The 12,898-nt window shown below is 44.7% G+C and overlaps 1 protein-coding gene across 2 annotated transcripts in view; it reads left to right on the forward strand.

Annotated features, from left to right (window-relative positions):
• Nucleotides 1–7,732, forward strand: part of RUNX3 (RUNX family transcription factor 3) — a 99,920-nt gene extending 92,188 nt beyond the window's left edge. For both annotated transcript variants that reach the window (XM_074218094.1, XM_074218095.1), the window contains one exon: nt 2,554–7,732. In XM_074218094.1, coding sequence (XP_074074195.1) covers nt 2,554–3,077 — 524 coding nt within the window. In that variant the 3' untranslated portion in view covers nt 3,078–7,732. The remainder of the gene's footprint in view (nt 1–2,553) is intronic.
• Nucleotides 7,733–12,898: the final 5,166 nt, after the last annotated feature.

A 12,898-nucleotide genomic window follows, 5' to 3' on the forward strand; every position in this document is an offset into this window, starting at 1 on the left:
CCAAGAGTGGGGGTCACCAAGATAGCAGTGCAGTATCAAGAAAGGCCAGCTGTCCCAAAGTGACCTGGGCCACAGGAATGGTCCTTCCTAGGAGGGCTCAGGGAAAGGCTGCTGCTCAGGGAGAAAGCAGGGATTGGTATTCGGCAGGTCTCCCCACCCCTGTTGGCCACGCCTGGGCATCATGAGCACCTCCAAGGAAACCTTCCATTGTGATGTTTTGGCAACAGCTCACTTGGGAGTGAAGCCCCCACTACACACCACCTCCCCAGCACCAGCCAAGCAGAGGACCCAATCAGGGACATGGCTCCTCCTACTTTCAGCAGCCCCCACCAGGAAAGCCTGAAGTCCCCCTAGCCAGATTGTAAATCATAGAGGGTCTCAACTGGGAAGGTGATTAGAACATCAGAGTTGGGAGGCCCCTTAGAATAAAGAATGTGAAAAACTAAAGAGGCCTTTGAACAGTGATCATTAAAGATACCATGGCAGGGGCTGTATTCTTTTTTATTTGAACAAACGTGGTCCCTTTGTAATTGTATGGATTTGATTTTTTGCTTTGAATATCATTATTCTGAGAAAGGGTCCATCTGCAAGTTTCATTAAATAGCCACGGAGGTCCATAATACAGAAAGGGTTCAGAACCCCTTCCTTAGCATAGAATGTCAGAATTGAAGAAGATCTAAGAACTGTCAGAACCAGGAGGACTCTTAGAACCCAGAATGTCAGAGCCTAGATCTTTAGAATCCAAGACATCAGAGCCATGAGGGCCTTTTGAATACAGAATGTCAGAGGCAGGAGGGCCTTTAGAACCCAGGATGTCAGAAGCAACCTTAAAATACAGTTTCCAGGTCAGAGCTCCCACCAATACCATAGAGAATGGGGGAGGCGTTGACTTGAACAGATTCGCAGGTTGTAAGGGACAGATATGGGTTTCAGGACCAGCTTTTCTCCTTCCAGATTTAGTGCCCTGCTCAGCCCACCTTGTGAGGTGCGATTTGAACCCAGTACTTTGGCACACTCTCCTCTTGGGTCCCCATGGCCCTTCCTCTTCCCCTCCCCTCCCCAGCCCACTCTGCTTCCCCTGCATGAGCAGGCTGGGGGAACACCACTCTCCTTCCTCCCCTTGGCCTCCCACATTCCCACCTCTAGCTGGCCTTCCTCCTCTGGGGTTTCCTTCTTCATCTATTAATAGCTGGGAGCCCCCGGCTCAGCTCCTGTTTATCTCCTGACCACCAGGCAGGCCAGGCCTGGGGGCCTCAACCCCACTCCCTTTTCCTGGAGGAAGCAGCAGCCCTAGGGTTGTATGGGGGGGGGGCAGGAGCAGCCAGATCTGCTCATGGGGGGGGGGGGGGGCAGGGACCTCAGCCTTCCTCCAGTCCTGTTTAATTGGGGGGTTGGGGCCCAGGGTACCGCCTGCCACAGAGAAATTCTTACAGCTCAATGGGCTCATTCAGATGGTGCAGCAGCCAGGGCAATTTTGAGAAGAAAATAAACATTTCCTTCCACTATTTTCATTGGCCACCAGACAGCAGCAATACACAGCTCAGGTTTCCAGGGGCCGCCCCTTGGCCCAGCCTGGGGAAGGGTGTGTGGGCAACGTCGATGGAGCTGGCGCTGCTCTGATATTTGAGGGGAGCTCTGGGGACGGGGGGGGCTCTAGGCCCCCACTCTCTTGGCCATTGATGGACCTTGAGATGCTTCATCAGCTCCTATGCCAGTGAAAGGCAGAAAAGGGAAGCAGTTGGATGTGGAGGCAAAAGCTCAGTGGCCAGAAATCAGGAAACCTAGGTCTCAAGCCCAGCTCAGCCCTTCTCTCACTATGTGATGTCCCTCTTTGGCCTTGACTTTCCAAGTCTGTAAAATGGGAGCCTTGTGCTCAGTGGTCTCTTACGGGTTCTGGGTTCAAATCTCATCTCTGACACTCATAAGCCCTGTGACTATGGATAAATCGCTTCATACCTCAGACCTAGTTACTTTATCATGAAAACGGGGAAACTAAAAGAACAAGCTCACCATAATTACTATACTAGTAGCCAGCATTTAAGTAGCTCCTGCAGTGTAAAGTGTTTGACAACTGCTACCTCATCTAATCCTCACAACAACTGTTGGAGATAGATTGTCCCCGTTTTAGAGCTGAGGAACCTTGAGGCAGACAAAGGTTAGGGGACTCGGCCCGAGTCTCACAGCTAGTATCAGAGGCAGGACTTGAACCTGGGTTTCTGGTGTCCAAGGACAGTTCTCTGTCTACTGCTACCTCCGTGAACAATAGAAATGCCTGGTTCAGATCTGATCTTGTGTTCTAAGGACCCTCTCAGCTCTGACACTAAGGGCCCTCCCAGCTCTGACATCCCATGTTCTAAGGGCTCTCCCAGCTCTGACATTCTCTGTTCTAAGGGCCCTCCGGTCTCTGACATTCCCCCCCTCTGGCTCCTGGGTTGTGTTGTTCTCCAGGTGTCTACTGCTCTAGAACCTCCCCAGAATCCTGTCTTCTTCTCCCTGCCCCATTCCCTACTTTTCCCTCAAGTGGTTTTCTGATCCATCTCTTTGCTTCCACAGGCACATCGGACTTAAGTCCCTTCTCAGACCCACGCCAGTTCGACCGCTCTTTCTCCAGCCTGCCGGGCCTGCCCGAGCCCCGGTTTTCTGACCCCAGGATGCATTACCCGGGCGCCATGTCGGCAGCCTTCCCCTACACGGCCAACCCTTCCCCAACTGGCATCGGTGGCATCAGCATGACCAGCATGCCCACGGCCTCCCGCTTCCACCACACCTACCTGCCCCCTCCCTACCCGGGTTCCACCCAGAACCAGAGCGGGCCCTTCCAGACCAACCCCTCCCCTTACCACTTGTACTATGGCACCTCCTCAGGCTCCTACCAGTTCTCCATGGTGGCCGGCGGGGAGCGCTCCCCCACCCGCATGCTCTCCTCCTGCACCAGCAGCGCCCCGGGGAACAACCTCATGAACCCCAGCCTGGCCAGCCAGAGTGATGGCGTCGAAGCCGACGGCAGCCACAGCAACTCCCCAACAGCCATGACGACCCCTGGAAGGATGGACGAGTCTGTATGGAGGCCGTACTAATGGGCATCCAGGAGGACGGGGCCCGAGGCAGCTTCCCTGGAATCAGCCCGACTCCAGGCCCCGCCACAGGGGCCCTGGTCTGGTCCCTGCCCAGGCACCAGACACCTAAAGGGACCCCGACTTCCCAGGGAGGAAGACCTAAGACCAGGGAAGGAAGAAGGCCAAGCTGCCCACATATTGAACCCAGGGCTCGGGTGGGAGGGGAAATGAGTTTCAGTTGCTGACTGTTGTGTACATAGGATCTTGTTCCAAGAAACAACCAAAGCACCATGGGAAGCCAGTGGAAAACATGGGCTCGGCCGGTAAGGCCAAGTCCCTTCCCCCTCTGGGCTTCAGTTTCCTCTTCTGTAAAATGAGGGAGCTGGACCACATTACCTCCGAGGTCCCTCCCAGCTCCACATCTTATGTTCTAAGGTTCCCTTCAAATGCCAACAATCTTTTTCCAGTGTTCTAAAGCAACTTCTCGCTTTAATGTTCTGTGTTCTGATGGTCCTTCCACTTCTAACACTCTGTGTTCTGCTCCTTCCACTTCCAACATTCTTTGTTCTTCTGATCTTTCCAGTGCTAACATTCAGTATTCTGATATTCCCTGTTCTAAAGTTCCTTCCTTCTCTAAGCAGTGTTCTAGGGTCTCTTCTAGCATTCTGTATATGTTCTAGGATTCATTTCAGCTTGAATCTCCAAAGAGAAGGCAAACATTCCCCTTTCCCCCACCCTCAACAACCTCAGGCTTTATTCCCTGTCTTCTTTTCCAAGGCCTGAATTCTATCCACCAAAAATACTGGACTACTTAGAAAAAGAAGCATACCCCTTCCTTGAGGGTCACCAGGAAAGCCATATACCTGCTTAGCTATGTTCTTCTGTCTTCTCCAGGAAGGTTCTGGGCAGCCCCTCCTCTTTTCCAGTGTCCCTTCACATTGGGGATCCAAAGGCATTCCCCATCACCTCCCACACCTTCCTGCTCCCTGCCCCTGGTAGACCTCTTGGACAACCTGGGATATGGCATCTAGTGGCATCAGGCCAATGACACAGAACTGTGACTTTTGGGAGATTCTCTTCCTTTAGGACAGAGACTCTAAAGAGGTGACTGATGGGAGGGCCCCCCCCCCGAAAAGTTCACTCACAGGTCCCTTGGCTGGATACATCACTTTTTCTAAAGCAGGCCCTGCAATAACTCTTGGGGGACCCCAGTGTCCTCACTAGTCTCAGTCCATTCCTTCTTTCTCCGAGCATCTTACTAACCCAAGAAGAGTGCCTTCCCAGAGGCTTTGGGGATGAAGGCATGCTAACTCTGACCTCCTCTGAGGAGAGAGAACCCTAGGGTTTGGAACCAAAGGGAGTTGGCCTGGACAAACCACAGCCACTCGCCTTTATTATTTGGCTGTTTCCATTGGGAGAGAGGGAGCTAGGTGAAGTTTTCCCAAAAGGATAATTGGAGATCTGTCACCCCAGCATCAAGTGTGAAAGGGCTCATGGAGGCTCAGAGATCCCTGAGCCCAAAAGGCTCCCCTGACTGGAGCAGGCAGACCACAGGACTGGCTCAAGGTCCAATTTTCTCCCCTCTCGTCTAAAGCTTCTCCCTTGGAATCATAAGGGAAGTCAGAGACCATGACTTCTAAGGTGCTCTCCCACCCTAATTCCACTTTTATATCTAAAACCTGACAGTCTGACATCTCTACCAACTCATATTCTATGGTTTAATGACCCCGCCCCCAGCACTTATATTCTGTTCTAAACACTGTTGTTTGGGCCCTTCCAGTTGCAATGATGTTATTATTGAAGAGTCATTTCTCAGTCTGTCCCTTGGGTATAAGAAGTTCCTATCTAGCTCTGACATTTTTCTAAGGCCCTTTGTGGTTCTGATGTTCTGTGTTCTAAGATCCTTTCCTGTTAGAACTTTCTCTGTTCTCAGGTCCCTCCTATCTTGACATTCTATGATTTAATACCCTTCCCAACTCTGACATTCTATGTTCTTAATACCCTTCCCAGCTCTGACATTCTGTGTTCTAAGGCCCCTTCCAGTTCTAATGCTATATGTTCTAAATCCCCTTCAAGCTCTGACATTTTGTGTTCTAAGGGTCCTCCCAGCTCTGATATTCTATGTTATCCTGTGTTCTAAGTCCCCTCCCAGCTCTGACTTTCTGGGTTCTAAGGACCCTCCCAACACTGACACTCTGTGTTCTAAAGACCCTCCTTCCTCTGGTATTCTGTGTTGCCCCTTCCATCTCTAACATTATGTTGTAAGGCCCCTCCAGCTCTAACAACCCAAGTTTCCTCTGGCCCAATTCTGTTTCCTACCTACAGTGCAGTTAACCCCAGGTTCTTCTTCTTTTTTTTTTTTAATAGAAAATGACTTAAGTGAAAAGGATTTGGGAAGAAAGAAGCTTTTTTTTTTACAGGACCTATCCATTGCCTCAAGTTTCCTGTAAACAGATAGAAAAGCACTTATTACATTGAACTGTTGTCTGGGATGAGGAAAAAAAATTCTAAGGAGAAAAGCCAAGACCTTTTGTTGTATCGGGATTTGTTGTAATGGGATTGCCCAGCCCTTCTGCCACCAAGCTCATGGCCTTTTTGTTCATAGGATCCTGTAGAGGTAGGGAGCTGTTATGAAGAGGTCATTTAAATTCTCTCTGGTTTACCTTCTTGCTCTATTCACTGGAGAAGGCAGTCACCACCTTCTCAGTGACCCTATTTTCTAAAAAGATTCTAATCCTGGCCCTTTGGAAAAAAATCTCTAAAAACTCAACTGTCCTAGGGATCACCCCCATTGTATGGTCACAAGCTGGTAAACTTCCTGCCAGAGTCCTCTGGCATTCCTGACCAGCTTGAAGGATACCAGCAAATGATGTTTCCCACTAGGCTGTGATATCTTTGTCACGTGATCCCCACCCAGCTCCATGCTCTCATCAACCCAGCCCAGATGAGGCAGAGTCTCAGACCCTGATCCCCACCTAGAAAGAACAGGGCATCCCCTAGACTTGGCAACAGGAAAAAGGAGGTTGGGTCCAAGGTGCTGATGGCAGGCGATAAGTGACCATGAGATACCACCCTGCCCCTGAGTTTTTGGAAAACTTCCACCCCTGCCCACTACTCCTTTGTTGGGTGGTGAAAATAGGCTTTGCACTGTCATTAGCTTGAGTGTCCAGAGTATTTTTAAAGGTAATATGATAAACCTGGGTCTGCCTTCTGTACTATTTAATGGTAAAAATCCAATTTTGTTGTACTTGTAATAATAATATAATTCTGAGAGATATTGAAACAACCTGTCCTAAGGATGTTTGTGTGTGTTTGTGTGTGTGTGTGTGTGTGTGTGTGTGTGTGTGTGTGTATGATATTCACTGGCCCTTAGGGCAAAGTCAAAATGATGTTGCCAGTTGGTGTAATAGAGTTGGACGGAATGGTCACAGCAAGAAGGAAATAAAATATCTCAAGTCCATGACCTCTGGCCCTCCTGATCTGCTCCATATATAGGAAAGGGATGAGGATCAGGAGACTGGCCTCCCTGGGTAGCCCCAGGACCCTTGATGTCTTCTCCCCCAGAGCAGAGGAGCCAGTGACAGCTAAAATGACTCCCATGCACACCTGATCCCCTAGACTGCTCTTTCCCACTCTGTTTCCATGTAGCTTCTCACTTTGCACGAATAAACAAATAGTCACAGCTCTCCCTGCTGTTTCTTCGAAGCAGCTGCTGGCTACTTGTCAGGCCCCAGAGGCCCAGCTGTTGGAGCCAGTGGAAGATAACCCCCATTTCACTAGTTGACTAACTATAGAAGCTAGGAGAAGAGCAGAGAAAATCAGAAATTTCCAAAAGCAATTTGCTCTATTCTCATGGAAGCTGTTGCTAGGACTGGCTTCTAATTTACTTTTTGTCCCCATGCTTTCAAATTGGGCTCTCCAAGGACCTAGAGTCTCCAAGCCCTATATAGAAATTTAGTGATCCCAAAAATCCATTTTATTATTCCACCCTCTATCTTCCTTTCCCCTTCCCCCTAGACCCTTCTAATCACGTTCTTCCAACTTTCTCTTTCTTATTCCCTGTCTCTCCAGTATGGGGCAGGGGAGAAATAGAGGGAAGAGACACTCCAGGTCCACTTTGGTCTACCATTAGCTCAGGGTGGGAATTAATACAAAGCAGACTTTTTAAAAGGATTTAATAGAAGACTCTAAATTTCCTTAATGGCTAAGGACTGCTCTGAGAACTGGATGCCTTCAGAAGGCAATGGGAAGAAGGAGAGAGGTAGTCACATACTGATGGATTGGGAAAGGAATAGGGTTAACCATCTCTGGAGAATGTTCAATCCTGGGGAAGGGGTCCTTGCTGCTTCCACCAGAAACTTGGTTTCAGTTGATCTCAGTTAATCTCCATACCTCCATACCTCATGACCTTTGTTAACCCTAACCCAACACACATTCAGGGGAGCTGTTCTCTTCATTGGGGCCAATTTAAAATCATGGAACCACTGGATCTTAGTCTATCTTCCACATGGGAAGGGCTTGGACAAATTAATTGACTTCACAAAAGACAACTACAAAGTCTACATTTTCCATGATCATCATGTGGTTTTTGTTCGTGGGTTCAAATTTCACCTCTGCCACTGAATCATTGTGAGACCTTGGGTGAGTCACTTCTTTCTACTTGCTTCTTCAGAAATGACATTATCATCCCCATTTGAAAAATGAGAAAATTGACCCAAAGAAATTAAGGGTCTCATCCAAGATCACACAGCCATTAAGGTCACTCTCTCATTCTGAAAGATATTGAAACAACCTGTCCTAAGGCAGTTTGTGTGTGTGTGTGTGTGTGTGTGTGTGTGTGTGTGTCTGTGTGTGTGTGTGTGTGTGTGTGTTGTGTGTCACACAGCCATTAAGGTCAAATAGTAATATCTGTCAGAGCCAGACATCAAACTCAGATGAAATTATTCAAAAATCTACTGTTCTTTTTACTTTATCCCACGATTTACTAAGGCCCCTCACAGTCCTGTTCTAAGGGCCCTCTCAATCCTGCCATTGCTTGTTTCAAGGACCCTCTCAGCTCTGACATTTAGCATTCTAAGAGCCCTCTCATTCTCTGTTCACAGACTCAAAAGAATATGAGAATGTGAAGGGACCTCATTAACCTTAGTGTCCAGCCTCTAAACAAAAGAATCCACGCTGCAACAAACCTCTGAAGGGGTCCTTCATGCTCTGAAGACTTCCAGGCAAGGGCAGCCCTCCACCTTTCATTGTTAGAAAAGCTTTCCCTGGCCTCAAATTCTCACTGGCCTCTTAGCAAACCTCTCCAATTGTACTGGTTCTGCCTTTTCTTTCCTCAATTTTGCCCTTCTGAGATTTGAAGATAGCTAGCATGAGCCTTCCTGAATCTTCCCTTCTCCAGGTAAACCTGCCCCATTCCTTCACCCAATCCCTATATGACAGGACTCAGCCCTTTGCTATCCCAATTTTCCTCATCTCATATTTTATCAGTGTCCTTCCTGAACTGTATTACCTAGAACTGAATAGTATTCCAAATATCAGCATGGTGATGATGGACAGTGGGACTCTCACCTTCATATTCTTAGAAGCTCCACCCTTCTTAATAACAAGTTGTCCAAGATCACATTTTTTTATTGAGCCTGAGAGTCCCAGGTCTTCAGAACCACTGCTAACCAATCATGCCTTCCCTATTGTATACTTGTAAATATAATACTTTATATTTATCCCCATTGAGTTTCACCTGATTAGCTTTAGTCTAACGCTCTGACCTGTCAAGATCCTTTTAAGCAAAAAAAAAAAAGACTATAAATCAAGTGAATCCAAAAAAGCCAAGAGTTGCAATCACATTATCTGACAAAGCAAAAAGAACTATTCAAAATAAAGCAGATAAACAAGGAAACACTGTATGCTGAAAGGAACCATAGACGTAGTTATACATACCAAGTATTCTAGCATCCAAATTCATAAAGGAAACATTATCTGAGCTTCAAGAAGACATATATACAATGTAACACAATGTAACACAATAGTAACAGTAGACTTCAATATTCTCCTTTCAGTTTTAAAAAAGCTTAACATAGGGGTGCCTAGGTGGCGCAGTGGATAAAGCACTGGCCCTGGAGTCAGGAGTACCTGGGTTCAAATCTGGTCTCAGACACTTGATAATTACCTAGCTGTGTGGCCTTGGACAAGCCACTTAACCCCATTTGCCCTGCAAAAACCTAAAAAAAAGTTTAACATAAAGAGGACCAAAAGGGAAAATATAAAACAATATTTTATTGTATCAGCTATGTTAGCCACCTTTGTGTCAGTAGGAAACTTGATGCTTATGCTATCTATGCCTTTATCCAAGTCACTGATAAAAAATTTTAATATCACAAGGCTGAACATAGATATTCAGGGTATTCCTGGCCATGTTGACATTGAACCATTTATTCTTTGAGTCTAGCCTTCCAATGAATTATATAACACTCTATTTGAATTATTCATTTTTTTCATTTTTCCCACCAAAAAAATTGTTTGAGGTCTCAAGAACTTTGCTGAAAATTTACATAAACTATACCCATGACATTCCTTCTATCTACCAGATTACTAATTCTGTCCGAAAAAAAGGAAATGAGATTAGGCATGACCTATTTTTAATAATTGCTTTTCATTTAGATTGTCACCAATGATCTTTTTATTGATTTGTTCTAGAATTTCCCCAAAAATCTAAGTCAAGCTCACTGATCTATATAGTAGGAAGACATTATTCTCTTCCCTTTTTTTGCAGACTAGAACATTTGTCTTTCTCCAGTCTTGTAACATTGCTCCCATTTTCTGTGATCAGTTTGAATCAGCTCCCAAGAGCTAATTGCTAAATTTTCAGCATGAACAACTTACACCATGGAAGCAAATGCTAAAATTTAGGGCTTGAATTATTGTTTTGTTGCCTGTCTAGACTTAAGAAAGTCTAGTCTTAATATCTTAAAGTCTTAATGCAGAATAAAACTTAAAATATGTCATAGTAACATTTTCCCTCAAAGGGTAATTGTTCAGCATTTGCCAACACACCACTAAAAATCACTGGCAGTGGCTTAGTAGTCCCTTCTGCCAGCTCTTTCCATACCTGAAGATATAGTTCATCTGGGTCAGTGGACTTAAATTCATCAAGGATAACCTGGTACTGTCTATCACTTTATGTCTCTTTGCTAGTGGGGTATGTTGGTAAAGGTTTAACAAGCTTTCCAAAAATGTTCACCTGGCACACTTTTAATTTTCTCCATTACTTTCTTGTTTTTATTTTGCTTGTTTTTTGCAAGGCATTGTGGTTAAGTGACTTGCCCAAGATCACACAGCTAAGTAATTAGTAAGTGTCTGAGACCAGATTTGGACTCAGTCCTCCTGACTCCAGGGCCGGTGATCCATCCACTGTGCCACCTAGCTGCCCCACATTACTTTCTTAAGATTAGATAATGAACAAAACAGTAAATCAAGCCTTAATCCATAGCATTTGCCAATTTTTTCTGACATGTAAATATTCTTAATGAAAATCTAACAATTAAGAGGGCTTCACATTCCCCATCCACTCCCCATTAGTTAGCAAATTTCCAATACAAAGAAAACTAAAGCAAATTCACAACTCTGGGATCTCCTAACATTGCCCTATCTGCACCAAGCAGTCCTGGACCTTCTTTGATTCTCTTTTTTCTCCTGATTTACAATTAGTTTTTTTGGTTGTTTTTATTGTTCTGGGATGCCCTTCATCACCCTTAGTTGATTTGGAGTTTTAGTTTTCCTGATATTATTTTTTCAGGACTCTTCCAGACTCTTATTTTCTCCCTCTGTTACTTAAGTTCCATCTTGTGTATATTTCTTTTTTGGATCAGTTAGTTGGGAAGTTCTCTTTGCATCCACTTTGATATCCTCAGATGGACACATTTTTCCTTCTTGTTGGAATTGTTATCCATTGTGACTTCAAAATTAATTCCTGAACATCTCTCATCCCTCCTGGACCAACTTCCTTATATTTTTCCCCAACTTAATAGTATTTTATTTTTCTAATTACTTGTAAATATTAACTTTGATAAAAATTTGAGTTCCAAATATTTCTCCCTCCCCTTCCTGCTCCCAAGACAGCAGCAATCATATTCAACGTGACATTAGTCACATTGTGAAAGAAGAATCAGAACAAAAGGAAAATAATACTAGAAAGGAAAAAAAGTGAAATTAGTAAGCTTCAGTCTATATTCAGATCCCATAGCACTTTCTCTGGATGTGGATAGTATTTTCCATCATAGGTCTTTTGGAATTGTACTTGGATCATTGTATATCTAAGAAGAATCCTGTAGCATTTTGTTTTATGTTCGCAAGGCATTGGGGTTAAGTGAGTTGTCCAAGGTCATACAGCTAAGCAAATATAAAATGTCCGAGACTGGATTTCAACTCAGGTCCTACTGCCTCCAGGGCTGGTACTCTATCCACTGCACCACCTAGCAGCTCTTGTAGCATTTTTAATACATGGAGTGCTATCTCTTTCCTATGAAGCCTTCAAAAGTTGCTTTTCCAGGTTCTAGAGTTCATGTCAGATTATGCACAGATTTCCTCTCTTCTATCACAATCTTTAGAAAGAAACAGCCATTTTTCCACATTACCATTATTTCTATTCCAGTAACCAGTTTGTTTCTATTATTTCCCCCCAATAATAGGTAGCGATGAGTTTTTCCATATTAATGAGAGTCAGGTTTATGATGAAATCTCCAATTTTATTTCTCTTTCTATTGATCTTCACTCAAATTCTCTTTCGTGCTTCCTGCTTCCTCCTTCCTCTCTTCCCCACCTACTCCATGTTTCTGGATTTCCTCACATGAGTATACATTCTTAATATACAATGTCACATTTTTATCTGTTCTATGTCCTTTGAATAAGAAATGCCCAACTAAAGTCATAGATTTCATACCATTCAAACCCCATGAAACTTTTTTCTAGTTTAATATGTTTTATTTTTTCCAATTACATGTTAAAAAAATTTTTAACAATTGTTTTCAATTTTCCTTTGAAAGGTTAGTTCTCCCCCTACCCAATTCAGAATGGGAGACAATTCTTTCCAGGGTCTAAGGAAAGTTGGTGGTGAGGAGGAAGTAGTAACTACAGCCATGACAGAGAAACAAGTCATGACCTTTGTCTACTGCTTTCCTCCTTTCATCAGATCAAGGTCATACAATCTTAGATTTAAAACTGGAATGGACCTCAGAGGCCATCAAGTGCAATTCCCTCATTTTATAGGTAAAGAAACTGAGAATGAGAGAGATTAAGTGATGTACTAGCTAGTAAATCTCTGAGGCAGGATTCAAATTCAGATTTTTCTCCAAGACCAATGGACCATCTCACTGTCCCAAATCTTAGAAAGCTCAACTGTCCCCCAGTCCCACCTTCGAATGTCCTTTTGTGTACTAGTAACTAAACCAAACATAGTAATTCAAAGAAGCCTGCTTCCAACCCTCAACCTACATTCTGCCAGGAATCTCCTCCAAATCTTTGAAAAGGCAGCCTGAATAGGGAGGAAGACACTCTTGCTTTTCCCATGGAGAGAAATAATTTTTCATTAGGGGTCATTCCAGGAGGGCCTATGTCTTTGTCCTCAGAATGGTTTTAAATACCCTTCCTCAGGCTTAAAACCATCCAGAAACCACCTATTAAGTGACTCAGGCTTTGGCTGGACTTGAAACATCATGGTTTACTCATTTCCAAAGGGGAGTTGTTGGAATGGGACCTCAACAGAGGTTATTTGTTTACACCCCTCCCATCCATCCCCATCCTCCCCACCCTACCTCCCATCCCCAGAGTGAGAAGATTGATCCATCTTG

This window comes from Macrotis lagotis, chromosome 1 (genome assembly GCF_037893015.1).
Source record: "Macrotis lagotis isolate mMagLag1 chromosome 1, bilby.v1.9.chrom.fasta, whole genome shotgun sequence".
NCBI lineage: Eukaryota > Metazoa > Chordata > Mammalia > Peramelemorphia > Peramelidae > Macrotis > Macrotis lagotis.